Source organism: Mercenaria mercenaria, unplaced genomic scaffold, assembly GCF_021730395.1.
Source record: "Mercenaria mercenaria strain notata unplaced genomic scaffold, MADL_Memer_1 contig_702, whole genome shotgun sequence".
In the NCBI taxonomy this organism is placed as follows: domain Eukaryota; kingdom Metazoa; phylum Mollusca; class Bivalvia; order Venerida; family Veneridae; genus Mercenaria; species Mercenaria mercenaria.
In genome coordinates, this window is record NW_026463596.1 from 18,796 (window position 1) to 40,428 (window position 21,633).

The following is a 21,633-nucleotide window of genomic DNA, read 5'->3' on the forward strand; positions in this document are numbered from 1 at the left end:
ACTATTATTTCGGACAAAAATATACTTAACACAAGATTAATAGAATTAGCCTCTAATTTGATTAAAAATAAATACCCAGTACATGTTATAAAAATAGGAATTATTAAAGCTATGGAAATATCCAAAAGTACTTAATTATAAGTAAAGGAAAATAAAGAAGAAAAAAATACGCCATATATTTCTACATTAAATCCTAAAAATGAAAATAATTTTGGAATTATAAAAAATGAAATGGAAATTTAAAATTCTGATTCCATTATGAAAAAATTATAGATGATACCAAAATCATTAAGTGCAAAAGACAATTACCTAACCTAAAACGTATTCTGGTTAAATCCAAATTCAATGAAAATGTTACCCCGCTTTCAGTAAAAAAATGTAATGAGCTACGTTGTGCGTAATGCAAATACATTATTGAAGGGTCTACTTCAAAATTAAACAATAAAATATTTCATATAAAAGAAACAGTGATTGTACTGTCCAAAATGTTTGGTATGTTTCGGTTTGCAATGGATGCATAGAATGTTATAAAGACTAGTCTGCTATATTTTGTCGCTACATAATTTTAAAGATTGGCTCTTTGACTGTGTTTTGGGTGCTCTGTGTTTCCAGGAAATCCGTTCTTAGCTTTTATTTTTTCAATCTACAAACATTTAGGGACCGTAAGTGCTAAACCTGGAAAAACATTTAAATAACTTCTTCTCATAAACCGCCTGATATGTCTCCATTAAACGTGATTTTGTATCATTTTGATAATTTCCATTTCTATTTCTATTCAAATGCGTATACATTTTTTGAGTGCCACTAAGACTAAAAATTTAAAGAAACAGCCTCTTCTCATGAAGCACTTGATGGATCTTCGTCAATCTTGGTCTGTAACATTCCTATTAAACTTTCCGTAAATCTCATCTAGTGGAGGCATTTAGTCCCTTTGACTGAGCTATACAGCTAGGAATTGGAATATCTTTGTATTAACTCTTCCATCTTAACTGATTGGCAGATCTCGTCTGAAGCATCCTTGTAAGGTCCTCTCTCAGACTTATTTTTTCAAAATGTGGATCTTGAACTGTTGTGCTTCTAATACAAAACACACTTGCTAACATTCATGATTCAGTTTGACATATATAAATAAAGGACAAATAAACAAATTCAGGTAAGCGACTTATGCTCGCCATGGCCCTTTAGTTGATGTTTTTATCGAACTTTATAAATTATCAAATTTTTCCTCTGTCAGAATACCATCGAACAATAATAACTATAATTCCTTGATATTTAGTACAATCACTATATTGTCCTATAAAGGGTTTATAAAAATTCATTTTTTCTAGTATAATTTTTCAATCAGTTATCTGTTTAAAAACCCGTTTTCTCTCTGCTTACAAAATATTGACTATATTTTACTCTTTTTCTATATTATTTGCTTTACTTTTGATAATTACTTATACTCATTCTGTTAATATAATAACATATTTTCTTGATTTTTATTTCATTTTCTGTCGATATTTCGAAATACCGACAGAAACTGAAATAAAAATCAAGACGAAAACTGAGCGTGCGCCAACTAGCATTGACCGCCGTTCATTATTTAAAAAATACTCAAATAATATGACAGATATTTAATTTCAAAATCTATAGTCCCGTCGAGTAAACATGGAAATAATATCCTGACAGTTAAAATATTTATTTGATGCGTCGCTTATTTTCAAAGAAAATTAAAAAAAAAAGTCCGCGATTTTCTGGGACAACCCTCGTAATTTAGTTTCTAATGTTTCTATTTCTTTATTCTTTAATAAGCAGCGTCACATTTTCTTTAAGTTTACATACGTTGCGCATTATATAGTCTGCTTTTGTAATTTCTCCTTTTTCATCAACGTATTTGGTTTCGCGACTTTATTGTTTTCAGTCAAGTGACATATTTTCTATATCATTCATAGTTTTCCTGTATTTTTATGTGTTTCTGATTGCCCATTCCTTTTTTAGATATAAGAATGAAAATTTACAAATAGTGATTTGTCGTTGAATAAAATCATTGGTTTTGGTTCAGATCAGAAGAAATTATATTACGTGGTCGCAGCCCGAGTGATATGATAATACGCATCTAAACGACAAACAGTGACTTTGCTTAAGAACAAAGCACTGATAGGGGATATATCATTTCATTTCTAACACGTTAAAAGTATGTCACAAACTGACATACCGGCCTCAACGTATCTGTAGTTTAAATGCAGGTATTGCATCATCTTTTTGTAAATTTTTGAGTTATTGAGGTACATGTCAGATTTTACGCATAAAATACCTCTCATATTTTTCTGTATTTCATAACTTAGATTTACATGTAAATTTTATTGAATTCGGTTCAGTTATAAGATAGTTTATAGTTTTCAAACTTCAGTAATTTATGTTTTTATCCCCAAAACCACTATAACGGGTCTTAAATTTTCAAATTCATAGATTGGGACAAAGAGATATGGTCTCTTAACTTACCGTTCCTTCTGAAAGGTACGGCGAGAGAGGTTTTTGATAGGCTTCCGTTAGAAGATCGGAAGGACTATGATAAACTAAAAGCCGCTTTGTTACGTCAGTTCGAACTCACTGGCGATGACTATAAGAAAAAGTTTAGATCTGAGAGGCTCCGTGATAGTGAGACATTTGTAAAGTTTTTAGCTAAAATAAGTAGGTATTTAGACGGTTTGCTTAGGTTGAGTAAGGTAGAGAAAACTTTAGAAGGGTTGTTAGATTTTATGCTTAGGGATCAATCCTTAGATGTATGTAACAGAGAACTGTATCAGAATTTGAGAAGTCAGAGGTAAGTTGAAGCTAGGGATGTAGCAGAAGATGCAGATTTGTTTGTAAAGACCCGTGGAGGTCCCAAGTATGTCGCGAATCGAACCAATAAGGACCGAGGAAATAAACCGTATGAAATGACATTTTCCTAGTAATCGAAATGTAGGCGCTGCTAATAGAGGTAGTAGTAATGGAGTGAATAGAGGTAGAGGTTATCAACCCTTTGGTATACTGAAGTGTACTAATTGTGGTCGTATAGGGCATAGCTCATATTACTGTTGGAGTGGAAAGGTAATAGTGCAAGTGCAGCATCAGAAGTAGAGGTAGAGCAGGAACAGGAGAGTAGTAAAGGGGAGAATAGAGGTAGTAAGGAAAATAGAAATAGAGGAAGAGGTCGTGACCGAACTAGGAGTAGAGGTAGAGGAAGAAATAGAGACAGAGATAGGAGTAAGTCTAATTGGTCGGAGAGTGGAAATAGTATTATAGAACTCAGTGATGTTGAAGAGTTTGGTACGCTTAGTTTAAGTTCCTGTCCTACAAAAGCCGGTATTTGTAATGGTAGGGATATAACGCTTTAAACCACTCTTTCCCATGAACCGTTTGATGGACCTTCATCAGACGATATCGCAGAAAATGTAAATACAACTAATATTCAGATTTTATTATTGGTACCTATCCACTTCATCGGTTAACTCATTCAGGCCTGATAACTTATCTGTGATACGAGTCTTATTTTTTTTTTGTGTATGGCTTGAATCTACAGCAAAAGTGATAAACTTGATAAATCCTGTACAAGGATTTTGAACAGCATGCACATGCCATGAAATATGTTGTAACTGGGTCAACTGGGTCATATGAAATAAAGACTCACCAAACCTCTCCTTTTTAGCTCACCTGAGCAATTTTTGTAATCGCTCGATGTCCGGCGTCTGTCTGTCGTCTGTCTGTAGTCTGTCTGTCGTCTGTCAACATTTAGATTGTCACTAGGTCAAATTAAAGAAAAACCTTGTGTATGCGATAGAGGCTGTATTTTTCAACTGATCTTCATGAAATTTTGTCAGAATGATTACCTTGATGAAATCTAGGCCAAGTTTGAAAATGGGTCATCTGGGGTCAAAAACTAGGTTACTAGGTCAAATAAAAAAAAAACCTTGTGTATGCGATAGAGGCTGTATTTTTCAACTGAACTTCATGAATTTTAGTCAGAATGATTACCTTAATGAAATCTAGGCCAAATTTGAAAATAGTTCATCTGGGGTCAAAAACTAGCTCACTAGGTCAAATTAAAGAAAAAACATTGTGTATGCGATAGAGGCTGTATATTTCAATTGATCTTCGTGAATTTTGGTCGGAATGATTGCATTGATTAAATCTAGGCCAAGTTTGAAAATGGGTCATCTTGGCGCAAAAACTAGGTCACTAGGTTTAATAAAATAAAAACATTTTATATTCGATAGAGGCTGTATTTTTCAACTGATCTTCATGAAATTTTGTCAGAATAATTATTTTGATGAAATCTAGGCAAAGTTTGAAAATGGGTCATCTGGGGTCAAAAACTAGGTTACTAGGTAAAATTAAAGAAAAACATTGTGTATGCGATAGAGGCTGTATTTTCCAATTGATCTTCATAAGTTTTAGTCAGAATGATTACCTTGATGAAATCTAGGCCAACTTCGAAAGTGAGTCATCTTGGGTCAAAAACTAGGTTACTAGGTCAAATTAAAGAAAAACCTTGTGTATGCGATAGAGGCTGTATTTTTCAATTGATCTTTATGAGTTTTAGTCAGAATGATTATCTTGAAATCTAGGCCAAGTTCGAGAATGTGTCATCTGTGGTCAAAAACTAAGTCACTAGGTCAAATCAAAGAAAAACTTTGTGTATGCCATAGAGGCTGTATTTTTCAATTGATCTTCATGAATTATGGTCAGAATGATTTCCTTGATGAAATCTAAGTCAAGTTCGAATGTTAGTCATCTTGGATCAAAAACTAGGTCACTAGGTGATGATTCCTTTATCAATATGTAGGCTCAAACTATGGTAAGGTCAACTTAAAGCATGAAAAGATATTTCAACCACTTGGCGTGCGAAGACTTACATTGCCCTTAGCTTATAATTCATTTTATTTCGTAGGTCTCCGGGCAAGAAACCTTCCGTCTTTCTGTCTTCTTCGAACCGTTGTCCACGGCGTTGTTGGATCGAAGTTTGTAGATAAAATGAATAAGGTCTTCTTGTCCCTCCAAGCTGTCGAAACCATGTTTTCTTTCTGCACCATGACAAACGTCCCTTGAACCTTCAGTTTCTGCTGTTTCTTTTTTTTTTTGTCCGGAATTCCTCGTCTGTTGAATCTAAATGTTCCACACGCATAAGTTCCTTGCTGTTGTAATTTCTCGATTAGTCTCACCGTAGTGAAATAATTGTCACAAGGCACATGATGTCCGCGACTCAAGATTGTTGTCCTTGCCTAAATACACTTGAATGTTATTTACATATTATAATAACTACAATTTTTAGCTCACCTGTCACGTAATGACAGGGTGAGCTTTTTTGGTCGTCTTGCGTCCGTCCGTCGTCCGTCCGTTCACAATTTCTTGAGAACACGACAGAGACCACATTTTGCAATCGGCATTCAATTTTCATCAAACTCACGGTTCAAAACTGGCCAGATCCCATCATGGGTTCCAGAGTTATGACCCCGTAAAGGGCCAAAATATGCTATTTTCGATTTGTGAACACGATAGAGACCGCATTTTGAAATCAACTTTAATCAAACGTGCACACGACTTATATTGGCATAATATCTCGGTTTCTTTCGAAAACTGGACAGATCCCATCATGGGTTCAAGAATTTCAAATTTCAACCAAACGTCACAGAAAAGTTTTTTGGTGGACCACTTTCGCATTTTTTCAAATCTAGGTTATCCATTCAGGATTCTGGTTGCCATGTCAATTAAAATGAAATCCAGTAAAAGTCTTTTCAGAAACTGATATGTTCCTTGGGTTACACACTACCAAATTCTCTAAAATCATTTTGTTTTGTTAAAAGACTGGTCGCCGAGTGTGTGTGTGTGCGTGTGTGTGTGTGTGTGGTGGGGGGGGGGAGTAGTTTTTCTTACATTGCTATATAGATAATTTATCTGAATTTCGAAACACTTCTACTGCCTTGTTCCTAAAATGAACCTCTTAATAATTCTGTTTCAGTTTTCACCATGTTATTATAAGGAATACTTTAAAAAATCTTCTCTGAAATCGCAGGCTCCAGTTCAATATAATTCGACAAAAGAGCTTTTGAGTAACCTTCTACCAAATTCTTTCATATTACCGTTGCTTTTAAAAGCATGGTCTCCAGAGGGAGAGGCTATTTGTTTTCTCTATATGGCTTTATGTAAGTCAGAAAAAGTTATCCTCTATAACCGCTGGCTTATTTGAAGTATACTTTCACAGAGATAATTTGTGTGACCCTCAAGATCTCGCCCACATCAACCTCCAACCAAAACCGCAAATCCCATTTTTTTACTTTATTCGTAGTATCACATCGTCATCACAGATGTCCACATTACCCTGCTCCTCCGAAAAGTCCACATCACTCCACCCACACTAAAAAAAAGAAAACAAAACTGCATTTTTTTGTAGTTTGTCTTAGATTTCTGTGTCATCATTTAACGCTCACACTTATACACATGCATGAACGCACGCACGCATGCACATATCATTACCAAACGTATCAGTTCATTGGAAACTTTAAAAATAGTTCTGTCGATAAACACCGGCCCTATTTCAAAAATTATAGAGAATTTACTTCCGTACTCTCTGCCAAACTATTCAAGTACGCAAGGAAAGTCAGATTAGCGAGTTAAGGCCATCATTGCCGTCTTGTTATACTACACACAATTGTTACTGGTTGTGTCGAAACATTTTCAAGGTCAGATGGTCAATCAAGTGGGACACTTATAGCCCCTATGAACCACTTTTTCCTTTCATTGTCTAACAGTAATAAAGTTATCCTGCTATAAACACTCCATTCATACTGGCTAAACATTGCTCTCAAGGATTTGTTAACTTCCTGGTTTAATTTTAATCTATCTATTTGAAGGATAACAATACTGGTGATAAGAAGTTTTACAGTCTAACTTGAAAATATGTCTACTAATGAGGACGATAAAGAAGAATATTTTCTGAGGGCTTCTCTCCTGCTGCTGAAGGGAGGAGGGTTGATGTCGAAAGAAACTCTGAACAGAGAAGTGCAGAAAGCTGGGGAAAATCTCGATGTACTTCTTAAAAGGCACAAGGGCAACCTCAAACACAAATTTTCTACGGAACAGAGAAATAAGCTGTGCCTTGACGGCGGAACAACTTGCGTAGAGCAATGGGATTTAGCTATGCTAACACTAGTACCATTGACAGTTTTTAAGCTATCACTTAACGAAGATGAGAAAAAAGCATTGAAATGTATAAAGTACAAGAGGGATACAGTTTATGCTCATACGCATTCTTCTGTCCTATCTTTTGACGATTACGACGACATCCGGAATGACCTAGAGAAGGCACTTCATGTTCTGTCGAATGGGTTGAGCGACTATGTGAAAGACGAGTGTGATAAGATAATTCAACAGTGTACAACTGGACCAATCAGCCCCTCAGTAAAAGCTGAACTTTCTAAACAGTTAAAGGGTACGGAGGACTTAGTGAAGGCTGTAATGACGAAATTAACGGACACGCACAAAGCTATTATGGATATGAGAAATGGTATGTATCATATTTGTATAATTATTATGTTAAGAAATGATATTGTTTCTAATTGAAATACTTTGCAATTTTACTCATGGCTGCTTATATATTCATTACAAAAATGGATAGCTATAAATACGTTTTTTGTCTCAGTACAGTTTTGTTAATTACTACCTAATGAAATATCCCAATTATAGTAATATTTTCATTTAGAGTCAAAACAGTTGAGCGTGCCCAGTCTTCCCTGTGACCTCCAATATATATATGTTTACAAAGTTGAAAATATATATAATTACATACGATAAGAGATAACATATAAAGGTAAACGTTTAGACTGTAAAACTATGTCAAAACATGATCAATAATGTTAAATTAAAACGAATGAACAATGTTGTTTGTTCATCTTTTCACGATGAGAACCATGACATTCTTCTATGTAGTCGACTGGATTCTATCCGAAGGTGGCTGATGCGTCCGATCCGGCGCGGAAGTATCGGCCACAGGTAGCACACTTTTAGTCTGTAGGTACTTTCGATGAAGTGCTGGCTGACATGGCATTGCGGATAGCATGTTTCGTCTCTGTAGTCTGAAAGCGTGACTGTTCTGAGCTCATGGATCCGACACTGATGAGAAGACGATCAAGAGCGAAGGTTTCCTAGTTCCCTTGTCAATGTTCAATGCTTTGAGGCAGTTTAAAAGGCTGTCCTGGAATTATTTTTCTGCTCAACTACGGCTCTCTTTCAAGATATCACTCACTATAGAGGATCTGCTTTGTGCTCCTGATGTCAGGTATCTTGTACACATGTCCAGCCCATCGCAGTTGGTTTCGAAGACGTGTGCGGATTGAAGGTAGCATCTCTCTTTTACAATACTTCTGTGTCAGGAACTTTGTCTTTCCAGCTTACAATTAGGATCTTTCGAAGGCTTGTTTTATGGAAATGCTGCTGTTTGCGGGCGTGTCTGCTGTAGACGTTCCATGTTTCACACGCATACATGAGAGTGATGGGAACTACCGCATTATAAACTTTCCGCTTTGTTCTGAGTGAAATATCCATACAGTAGCGCGCAGTCTTCCAAAGGCTGCACTGACTTTAGCAATTCCATGCTGCTTACTTCATCGTCGATGTATATACAGCGTGATAATGTGCTGCCGAGGTATGTGAACTTATCCGCTGCCTGAAGTGCGGTGCCCTTGACTTCGATAGTGGGTTCGCTGTAGGAAGTACCTGGTGTAGGCTGGTATATTACTTCAGTCTTCTTTGTGCTGTTGGTAAGACCAAAGTTGTCACATGCTTCCGGAAACTTGTCCATGCTATGTTGCATCGGCACTTCAGTATTAACATTCAGAGCGTCATCGGCGAATGATAGTCTGGCTGACTTTAGTTGGTGCTTTGAGACGTCTTCGGTTGTACAGGTTGCCGTCGGTTCTGTAGCGGATTTCCAGACCAGGATCGTCTTGTGTGAAGGCAGTGGTGAGTATAGCCGATAACATGATAGAGAACAGTATCGGTGCTAGAACACAAACCTGTTCGACTCCATAGCTGTCAGGAAAGTCGTTGGAGGCCTCACTATCATCTAGTACGTATGCCATAATAACAGCGTGGAACTGGCGCATCATGGTGATGAAGGTCGGAAGGCATTCATACTTTGTCATGAACTTCTATAGCCCCTCATGACTGACTGTGTCGAAGGCTTCTTTAGGTCGACCAACGTTGTGTAGAGCTTTTAGGTGTTGTTTGGGCACTTTTCCTGTAATTCGCGTGCAACAAATATCATGCCGGTTGTGCCTCTCCCAGCTCTAAAGCCACATAGACTTTCAGTAGTAACCCTTGCTCGAAATGATTGACGAGGCGGTTTAGAAGAAATAAAATCTGGAAAGTAGATCCCTAGAACTCTAGCTAGGAATTTGCCTGCTATGGACAGCAATGAGATCCTTTGTGGTTGTCAGATGCCTGTCTATTCCCCTTCAATTTGTACAGTTGCACGATAGAGCCATACTTGAAATCTTGTGGAAGTTCTTGTTTACTCCAGAATGTATCTCAGTCAGCTTTGGGGTTAGCACTGGTCCACCTGTTTTGTAGATCTCGATTTGTGGGAGGCGGTTGACTGATGTTTCATTTATTGATGTAGGGCGATTTAGAACGTTGTGAAAGTGCTCAAGCCCATCTTTCAAGTATTTGTGAACGGTCTGTTTGGAGATCTTCACCATTGGAGAACAGAATAGGTAAGGTGCCAGATGTGGTTGGTCTATAAATCGCTTTCAGAGCATCATAAAACCGTTTAGTGTCATGTTCTTTGTTATAACATACATTTTCATCAACCTGTTTGCTAATCCATTTGTCTTGCATAGCCCAGAAATGTATCTGGACTTTGCGGCGGCAATCAGTAAAAGCTGCTTTTTTGCCTCTGAATTTGGAACACAATGGTAAGTAACGTTGTGCTTATGCTTCTCTCCTAGGAGGCCCTTGATCTGTTCATCGTTTTCGTCAAACCAATCTTTTTCTCGTAACTGGACCCAAGTTTTCCAAGGATGAAGCATATACCAGGTTTCTTAGGGTTGCCCGACACTAGCGTCACCGAACGGAAGGTCGGAGAGCTTTTCGTTTAGGGAACGGACGATGTGGTTTATTCAGACTCTTGAGAGGTGGCTTCTTTCCTTTTGGTCTGCGTTTAAGTTTGACGTGAATGTCTAGCTTGGAGATATTTTAGCAGTGGTCAGTCCAACACTCACCTCCGCACATTGCTTCGGTTACGCGAACGTCCCCTCTACCAGCTCTTCCAGGGATAGCATAGTCCGGCATGTGCCAGTTATTCGATCTCGAGGAGTCCTTTGCTATTGTACTTCCCTATGCTGTGCTTGCCTATGATACTGTCCCGTGCCTGATGATCAGACCTAACTCTGGGATTGAATTCCCCAAGAACTAGAAGCTGATCAGATTTGGGAACGCTTAACAACAAGGAGTCCAGTTCTTCATAGAACCTGTCCTTTGCCTCATCACGATTTGTCATCATAGTAGCATAGGCGCTGATTATGGTTGCTTGCTTCTTGTCTGGAAGTGGCAGTTGCATCGACATGAGTCTGTCGTTGAGACCCTTAGGAAGGCTTGCGATGCTCCTGACTAGGTTAGATTTGGTGGCAAAACATACTCCAGCTTCACGGCGTTCATCCTGATTACGACCACTCCAGAAGAACGTGTAGCCAGCACCCTTCTCATTAAGTTGTCTTTTCTCCGCCAATCTGGTCTCTGACAGAGCAGCAATGTCGACATTGTAGCGAGCTAATTCTCTTGCAATTAGTACTGTTCTTCTATCAGGACGATCAGCCTTGGTGTTATTTAAGAGTGTAGGTAAGTTCCATATGCCGATGTTGAGCTTGGTCACCTTTCTAGATTTCTTGTGTTTTCGACCGCTAAAGACTTAGTTTGTTGACCAAAATATGATCACCATTTTAGGCAGTTACCCTTTAACAAGTTTAATTTTTCAGAATTTCTTATATCAAAAGGCGGTAATTCCAAAGATCCCGAGTAAGCTAAAGATTTTTTGCAAATTTCAATTCTATTCTTTTTTTTTTTTTTTTTTTGGCCATATGATCCCAATAATCTATTTTCAGTATCAGTAAAAGGTTTTTCAATATAATCAGACAGTAGGCAGTTGAGGTATATTTATAATTTAGAATGGCTTTTTTACAATTGACTTTTTCTGAAAATTTTCTTCTGTGTATTGGACAAGGCAGTCTTAAAAACAGCTATAACCCCGCCTCTATTATGGATAGTGAAATGGTTGATGGTATTGAGTTGAACCATTACACATCCGAGTTTTGACCTTGATCTTAAGGTGCAGTTGTGAATTTGAATTCTGCACATTGTCTTGATAAGGGGAATAATATAGCCAAGTCATATTAAAATCCTTCAATAAGTTTAGACATAAATGGAAGATTCTGCACATCGTGATGATGAGGTGATCATTTATCTCATGTTTTCTTGAAATTCCTTCCTAGGAGATACAAAGCGGACACAAAATGGAAGGCTCAAACATTTGCCTCTGAGCTGTGACCTTGACCTTGAGCCGACATGGCTGACTTATGGGTTCTGCACATTGTCATGGAGAGGTAATCATTTGACCAAAGTTTCATGAATATCTTTGAAGGAGTACAGGAGATACAGAGCGGACACGAAATGGAAGGCTAAAATATTTTGACTTGAGTTGAGACCTTGACATTGTGCTGACATGGTTGATAATTGGGTTCTGGAAGTGATCACTTGACCCAAGTTTCATAAATATCATTCAAGGGGTTTACGAGATACAGAGCAGACACAAAATGTTACGGACAGGCGGAAGGACGGACGGACGGGGACCATTTCTACAGTCCCCATCACTCGTGGTTGGGGATTATAAATATATCATCAACTGACGTATCATAATTTTCATTTAGAATGGTTTGAGCTGCTCGTTTTTAAAATGTGTACTTATTGCTATAAGAAGTTCAGTGTTGCAGTTTCCCTAAATCCCTAAATAGTACAATAGTAATCCGATTGAGAGAGGGGTGGGGTATGTGTTGGTATATGCAGATTTAAAAGCTGTTTTAATCTCAAAATTAAGTTAAGCAAGGATTTGCGTATATTAATTGTCATTTATACTTGAGTTTTACAGTTTTGTGTTTGGTCAACATGAATGCCTTAGAGCTTTTTCTATGCTTGAAAACTATATATAGCTTTATTATGGAGAAAAATACTTAAGTTTTCAGAATGGGTGATATTATTATATGTATGATTTAAAAGTGAAATGAACATAGCATGTGCGTATTGGGACTTTTTGTCTTCATTGAGTTTTATATTGATTCAAGATCAGATTGTAGATTGTCACAGATGCGAATCACTGTTCTGTCAGAAGAGGTAGTAGTGGTGTCATCAGCAAACATGTACGATGTAGCATTTGATAAGTGCTAATGCAAAAAGCAATTTTTTTAAAAATAGTGATAAAAAGAAAATGTGCTGATGCTCACCAGATGTTATATGTTATAAATAGACACATTCCAGCTGTGAGCGATTTGTTACATTGGATTTCAACTATTTAATTGAATTATCGTAATGATTTTTCATCTCTACTTTTCAATTAATAACTTGTGATTTATCAGATCCAGAAAAGCTAGAAAAAATGTTCCAACAGGATAATTTTCATTCAGTGCCCTTTTCAGCTGTCAGTGACTACAGTGATAGTAGTTTGACATGAATAATAAGGACGGAAACCTGACTGATTACGGTTTAGAAGAAAGCTGTTTTAAAAATGACTTTAAATGACCATTACTAGCAAGTCTGACAAAATGGTAATATTGAGATTTATTATATACCTATATAAATTCTGTAAAAAAATCGGCTTGTATTTCACAATTAAATATGAACAGACAGACAAAAATTCCGTATTGTACCTTTTAAATTCCGTATTGTACATTCCGTATTGTATGCTGCCGGACTTTTTTCATTAATATGCATAACCTGACACAGTTCTATAAATAGCGCACATAAAAACTTCACTATGTTCCATTTAATATCGATAAACATTGAAGATTTTGTTTAAGAACAAAACAAGAATCAAAATGGTAAAGGTATATAATAAAAGGGTCATTATAACAGTAGCTGGATCTGGGACTTTGTATTCGGCTCTCGTGGATTTTGCAAGGTCGGATCACACTCGGCGCTTGCGCGCCTCGTGAGATCCGATCTGGCAAAATCCACTCGAGCCGAATACTGCATCCCAGATCAAGCTACTGTTACAATAACCCTTTTGTATCTACAGTTATTTTGATCAGATTTGAACCCTTTTTGTGAATTGTTGTAACACTTGCTTTTATTAAGCTTGAAGAAAAATGCTATTTGATATGTTAAAGCCTTTTTCTTGTGTCGTTCATTTTCAATAAAGTTACGAGCGATTTCAGTTACTGTATCAAAACAGAGTTTCGGTATTGCAATGAGTTTCAGTGAATTATTGTAATATTATTTTATCAGCCGGTGTTGAAGAGTTTAAAATGTCAGTTAAAATATTGTTAAACACTTCCTCTGTTTCAAGCGGATATAACATTGTGTTTCAATCTTCATCATGACTGAAATGACTTTGTTTGCTTTACCCGATATTTCCTTGAGATTCTTCTACAACTCAATTACATTGTTTTTATTGTTATTCATACATTTTGTAGTTTCTCCGTAATAGATTTTCTTAGAATTTTGGATTAGAGTTTTAACCTTTTTCCCCCAACATTATATCATTCAGAATTGTTTTGTTCCGTTTGCTGTATCTCTTTATATAGAACGCATTTTTCATCTCAGATGGAGAGAAGAGTGAGATTAGGTGCACCATAAACCGATTTAAGCTCCCCAGTGGTGGTTTTGCCTCTGACTGTTCCAAGGCGGTCCCCCACTGTGTTCCTTTATTTGTTTGTTTTGTCCTTGTGTGTTTGCTTTGTGAGTGTGTGTGTTGTGCGTGTGTTGATCGTGTGCGCGTTTCGGAAGGCTGCGTTTTTAGAATATTGGTTAACATTTGACAGCAAAACTTGAGACAAACAATTCAATCCAATGAACTAGACGACTAAATAAAAGAAAAGCTCAAAAGAAGAAATATAGAGCATACAGGCCCTTTATAGTATTACAAAAATGATTACAAAATGTAATTAGAACAATTCAGGGGACTTAAATTGGATAACTTGAATTATCTAAAATACAATATTCCTTCATATTTCCATAGTTTTGATCTGTCAAGTATATTGTTCTACACTATCAGGCACTCAAATGTTTATAAAACCTTATTGTAGTTGTACAGTCTGTAGCTTTGACCATATTTCACACATCAAGCAAAACCTAACTTGTAAAACCGATAATTTAGTACAAGTTCACTATTAAAACTCGCGGAACAAACACCATTTCTTCTGGTATGTCTAAAACCCACACCGTTAAAAAAATGTTACGCACCACCAAATTTAAACTTCATTTTTTTCGAGGTTGCGAGCTTATGCAAGATATTTTTTTTACATTTCATAAAAGATGAACAACAATTTTTTTTTTTTTTTTTTGTGAGGCCAAATGCATGTATTTTCAATATTTTGCCACTTTGAGAATGTATTTTACTTATGCTTTTTTTTTCATATATTGTATTTCGATATTGAACATATTTAACAGTTTAAATGTGTAATTTGTATGCAGATCAGAGTGAAATATGACAATATGTAAATCTAGGCCTCAGTTAGGAAAACTGATTGAAAACTATATGTCGCAACAGCTATTTTTGTTAAAATTTGACGCATTGTCTTACCCTACTGAAAATGCCATAAAAGCTTAGAAACTGTTTGTATCAGGATAAAATCTTATATTTTGTCATGCATTTGGGTTTCTTGTACACCTAAAATGAAACTGGCACAATCTTAGAAAGAAAATCTTATAGGCATACAGACACTAAATAGGAAAACGGCGCATAAAAATGGTAATCGCATAATGGTGGATTCAAATAGTCCTGAGTTTTTCGCACTGCAGAGATATATTCCTCATTTTCTTTGCTATTTTATGCGACAATGACATGACAGATGTATGATTGGCATTAAGGAAGTATTTTCACAAAAATAATAGCATGACATGACAGAATTTGTCATAGATACTTAGATCATACACTACCACTACAATTTCAGATCTCATTTTTTAGCTGATCTTGCAGTTTGTCTGTTTGACTAAATATTTTTCTTGCATCAAACATGGATTCACTTTTCTTTCGATTTTTTATTCTTCTAGCACATTTAAGTAACAGACATTTAAAATGGGTCCTGATGTGTGCTACATCTATTGGAAATATGTGAGTTTTACATAAAATAAAGAAGAGCAGAAATTTTGTGTATAGTAACCTAATAAAACTAGCCCTTTGTTAAACAAAACCTGTTGGCGAGAAGTAAAGATTAAAGATATTTCTGTATTAACCTGCTCGATGGCTTCCACAGCTGGAGCTCAACGTACCGAGTGTGCCTAGAACCAACGTCGGTGAGGGAAAAGTAATTTGAAGTCAGCGGCCTTAACCACTTGGCCACGGAGGCCCGTACTAAGTAGTGCATCAAACCAGTATAGATACTGAAGGCAAAATACAAGAAATGAATAAAAAACGATGACATGAGTGTCCCTGTTACGTAATATAAGGACAGAAAAGCGTGTCGTTTTGGATAATGACACTTCGGCGCTGGAACATATAAACCAACTCCTTAGTAAGACTTGTCTTTGGAACTAACAAACAATTGAAATAAAATCTTTGAGCTAGCAGTCTAGGTCGGTCTCGCGACACGACCAGAAAAATGCTTCAGCTTAACTAATTTATATGTTCTAAATTAGTATGGGGGCCAATAAGGTCTATCATGCATAAAATGGAGCAAAGACATCGGCCTTTAAATAGCAGCATTTTTATGTTAATTTACTAATTTGCATATTTCTAAGTTTTTATCTGGTCTTAAAGTCACTCGGTGTGTTTAAATATATTATTTTGTTACTCGTATGGTATTGTTTTTCCTCAAAACTGGATGTGCACAGCTAATTTGCATAAAATGAACCAGTGTCACAAACAACGAATAAAATTCTGAGACCACTGAAACTAAATAAAATGATATAATTTATTGTTATCAATGAAATAACAATTTTTTTGTGGTCTATAATGTTTGTAGACATCGCGTTAGCATTTTATTCAAGGAAGAATAAAAAGGTAACATACATTACACATGTTACGTTACCATTTCAAAAACCTTGTTGTATTTCATCAAATATTTAGAAAATATTCCAGAAACATAATAAATATTACTTATTTATTACTATAATAGTACAATATGCTTCTTTATTTGTCAGACAGTGTGATTTTTTCCGTAATACACTTTAAAATACGTTACCACTACCATTTCTTTTAAAAAAGATATTTAAGAAGAAATTGAAGTCCAAATTGTCACATACTGATTTTTTAAAACTGTTAGTGGTAAGTTTTAAGAAGGTTTCCTTCTGTTATATCAGAAATTGCCTAAAATGTATATTGCAACATCCATGTATCTATAATTTTAGATGGAATTTCAATAAAACATCCAATAAAATCCATCTGTGCATTCATAATATTATAATCATACAGGTGATATGTGCAGTCGTCCTGTGAGTAAAAATCAAGTTTTATAAAAAGCTGGTTTTTTTTAATTTTAGAAATAGTAGCTTATAAGAACATATACAAAACCAACCCTAGCTCAGTAGGACGAATCATAGGGTCTTGAGTCAGATATCTGGATGAGGTCTTTGCTTTCCATGACAATTCAATAAAGATATTGTGACTGAAGTCAATATACTTGCACCTGTATTATACAAAGAACTTAGCACTTGCCTGTAGAGAACTGACACTTGTTAGGTTAACTGCTCAACATTACATGACTGAATTTCTGTTGCAAAGCGGTGCTTAACCAAACCAACAAACAAAAGAAAATATGCAAGTATTTAAGTAAACACGTTAGATTTAAAACATTTACCAGGTTGACAAAACTGTTTAAGTGATACCAGATCAATATAAAAAAGTATATAAAACTTTATAGGTATAAAATAAAAGAACTATTGTTGTCATTTTGAAACATTTACAAGAATGGCAGAATACACAGAATATCTTTTTTAATATAATGTTAAATTGTACAGACAAGGACTAAATTGTATTATGTGATGGAATATTCTTAGATATACCGGAACATTAAGAGAAAATACTACTAAGAGAAGCTATGCATCATTGATAACAAATAAAGTTTGATTATCAGTTAAGTTACATATCAAAGGTTATGACAAAGGCATGACCCGTCTTTGTCAAAAGTTCAAACTGTAGCAAGAAACTCGAGAGCACGATACAAATTGCTTCAGAATCAGAATGTAATCAAATGTCATTTATAAAAATATAGTAATTTTTGAGAGCCTATGAACTTCTTTTGTCATTTTGCTTTCTATTTTATAAATAATTTGTTATAAAGCAACATATTATTCATAACAGCGAACGAACAAGAGAGCAAATATGCTATATTAGGTAACATTAAATTGAAAATATCGTAAGTCACGTATTAATCAAGACGTGCAGAATGTGATTTTCTTGTAACACCGCTGCCTAAAATGGTGTGCAGTTAAAATTTTTCAGACATTTCGTTTAATTCTAGATTCAGATTTAAACTAATCCATTTTTTTTCTATTACAGAACACTGTTTGAGCTAGTGCTAGGGGTGTGAGAGCAATTTCACATTTCATTACATCTAACGAACAGACACAATCAAATCAAATTAGCTGTTATTTTTGCTTGCTTGTGTCGTTATGCTTCCAAAGGATCATCCTAAACAATTATCACAAAGAAGTCTTTAAGTGCCATGTGATGTTTATAAAAAGTCTCCCTGTACTCGGTTTCAGTGTTGTAAAATTTTCTGGCCCTTTTGGACCATGTTTACTAAAACAGAATTTCTCTTAAGCCAATGCTAGGGGGCGTAAGGTGTGTTTCACTCTTCGTTACCCCTTATCAACAGACTAGATCCAACTGAGTTTGCTATTTATTTGCTTGGTTGCGTTCTTTGTTTCTAAAGGATCTTCGTAAAGTCAATAGCAACATGTTTTCAGCAACTCTGAAGTGTCGTTCAGTAGGCACTCAGTATCTTCCTAAAAGTTTTGAATAGCATTATGTAATTGTTTTCTTAACAATTTTTGTTTTCAAACACTTATTATTGTTTACATTCTTGACAGCTTTTTGCAGTTTCATAAGTTTAAATCTAAAGATTACTAAAAATACACCTGAATATTTCATTTTGTTTTTTAGTTTTTGTTCAGTGCTGCTTTTCAACAGTGAATAATTTATTAATAAGCCTATAAATATCTCAATACAATGCATGTTTCTCTCAAACTCAAATACAAAATGCTTTGTTTCTCACGTAAATAACTGCATAGATACACTTCACAATCACAGAAAACAAGTAAATACTCCATTATAAAAATATTTTTCATGAAAGGCAGCCCCAAATTGTAACCCTATTATCAGTATATGGGCGTTAGCAGGAATTAATATATAATTCATATACACAGAATATATACATAAAATATATAATAAATGTAACATGTAATTATTGACAACAAAATTGAATCCATCGAATAAAAGAACATCATAATTAAGAAATTGATAGTATAATTAAACTAATAGATGCATTAATTCAAAATGAAAAAGGAACATTGAATGTGTATTGAATGTTTCAGATGATTTCTTGGTTAACAAAAGTAAAGAAAAAATGCTTGAATTAATACTTAACAAATCAAAGATATCATAATATTGATAACAATGAATCAAATTTCTTCCTACTTATTTGTAAATACAGAACAATACAGTGGTAACGTATTTTAAAGCGCAGTTATGGAAAAAATCACATTGCTTGAGAAGTATACCATTTTGTAAGAGTATTTGATAACTTGATAACTAATCATTCCTCTTCTATTTTCTGAGAAAATAACGATACAATAAAACAAGATTCCTTGAATGGTAACGTAACATGTGTATGTAACAAACAGATTCCTCCTTCAAATAGGTATTTACACCATATTTTCATATGATATAGCTCAAATAACGCAAGTTTATTGATTACAGTTTATTTCATCATATTGTTCATTTTTAGTTACATCTTGTTTCCAGAGATGTCTGTTTTAGCATAGATCAATTTATGCAAAGTAGCTAAAATACCTAATGTAGAAAAAATTATTTACCTTCAGAGTAACAAAATACTATTCTAGAAAACACTGAGAGACATTAAGACCAGATCAAAACTGTCTGATCTATATTTTCTAAATAGTTGATGTAATAAAACAAGGTTATTGAAATGATAACGTAACATGTGTAAAGTATATTACATACTATTTTCTCCTTCAATAAGGTGTTTAAAGTACGTTTCCAAACAATATAGCTCATATAATTGTTATTTTATTGATAAAAATTAATTATATCATTTTATTGAATTTTAGCGGTATATTGTTTCCTGAGACGTTGGTTGTGGTAGTAGTTAATTTTATGCAAATTAGCTAAATATACTAAAAAGGTACTATTTTAGAAAACACTGAGAGACTTTCAGAACAAATCGAAACTGTTTGGTACATTTAATTTGATTTTAAACTTAGATAATATTATTTTCTAATAAAATTTTGTCATTTTGTAATATTCTCATTAATATTCATGAATATGCAAATTAGTTAATTAACATAAAAATAATGTCGTTGTAAGGTTAATGTCTTAGCTCTATTTTGATACCATGTTTAGCTCACCTGAGCCAAAGGCTCATGGTGAGCTATTGTGACCGCTCAATGTCCGTCGTCCGTAGTCCGTCGTGCGTCGTGCGGTGTGCGTCGTGCGTAGTGCGTCGTGTGTCCGTCAACATTTTCTAAAAAAAATTCATCTTGAAAACCACTGGGCAGAATTACACCAAACTTCACAGGAATGATCCTTGGGTGGCCCCCTTTCAAAATTTTTCAAAGAATTGAATTCCATGCAGAATTCTGGTTGCCATGGCAACCGAAATAAAAAAATTTCTTGTCCAAAACCACAGGGCCTTGGGCTTTGATATCTGGTGTGTAGCATCATCTAGTGGTCCTCTACCAAAATTGTTCAAATTATCCCCCTAGGGTCAAATATGGCCCCGCCCTGGGGGTCACATGGTTTATATAGACGTATATAGGGAAAACTTTGAAAATCTTCTTGTACAAAACCATATGGCCTAGGGCTTTGATATTTGGTATGTAGCATCATGTGGTAGACCTCTACCAAAATTGTTCAAATTATCCCCCTAGATTCAAATATGGCCCCGCCCCGAGGGTCACATGGTTTATATAGACTTATATATGGAAAACTTTGAAAATCTTCTTGTCAAAACCACACAGCCTAGGGCTTTGATATTTGGTATGTAGCATCATCTAGTGGTCCTCTACCAAGGTTGTTCAAATTATGCCCCTGGGGTTAAAAGAAGCCCCGCCCTGGGGTAACTTAGTTACTATGTGAGTTATATAGTTATATAATTATCCCTCTAGGGTCAAATATGGCCCCGCCCCGGGGGTCAAAAGTTTTACATAGACTTATATATGAAAAAAAAAGTTTAAAAATCTTCTTGTCTGAAACCACAACACTTACACCTTTGATATTGATATGGTTTGTAGCATTGTCTTATGGTCCTCAACCAAACGTTTTTAAATTGTACCCCTGGGGTGAAAAGAGGCTCTGCCCTGGGAGTCCAAAGTTTTATAAAGACTTATATAGGAAAATTTTTTAAAATCTTCTTGTCTGAAACCATACAACCTATGCTTTTCATATTTGGTATGATGTATTGTCTAGTAGTCCTCTACCAAAATTATTCAAATTATGCCCCTGGGGTTAAAAGAAGCCCTGCCCTGGGGTAACTTAGTTACTATGTGAGTTATATAGGAAAAAATACTTAAAAAATCATTTGATCCTATTTCCAAGACTGTTTAATAATAATTACCTGATGAACCCAAGTAATATGATGTCACTTGACTTTGACCTTGACCTACTGACCTACTTTCTTGTTTTTTAAGATACAGCCTTGAAATTTTGAAGACATACACAGTTTTGCACACCAATCGTAAAACTGAATATCATTGACCATGAATGTGACCTACTGACTTTCTTAATATTTTATCATCAGTTTGATCTTTGAAACATGTAGCTCATATTACTCAGGTGAGCGATCCAGGGTCATCCTGACCCTCTTGTTATTGTTTTATCACCAAAACTGACCAAGATATGCCTGATTGTCATCTATATGGTTGTCCTTTCCAAAATTGAACGGTTGCCATGGAAACAGTGAAATCATATATAGTTCAGCAGAGTTTTTTCATGGCAGCAATTTTTATTTTGAAAGAGTTGGTCTTGCCGAACACTTTGGTACATATGAAAAAAGTCTAGAAGGGGTGCATGGTAGACCTTATTGACCCCATATCTAAATGCCTTACACTACAAACGTAGATTATTAATTGGTATTCAGTTACTTGTTGTCAAAAATTATTGCCAACTCCCTCAAAGCATTTACTTCTTTCCGTATTCTGTCGCCCCTAACTTAGATACCTTTCACC

At 35.3% G+C, this 21,633-nt stretch overlaps 1 protein-coding gene across 1 annotated transcript in view; it reads left to right on the forward strand.

The window, feature by feature from the left end:
- Positions 1 to 6,878: 6,878 nt before the first annotated feature.
- Positions 6,879 to 21,633, forward strand: part of LOC128554741 (uncharacterized) — a gene marked incomplete at its 3' end in the record, with an annotated part of 36,437 nt that continues 21,682 nt past the window's right edge. The window contains exon 1 of the mRNA XM_053536056.1: positions 6,879 to 7,528. Coding sequence (XP_053392031.1) covers positions 6,922 to 7,528 — 607 coding nt within the window. The remainder of the gene's footprint in view (positions 7,529 to 21,633) is intronic.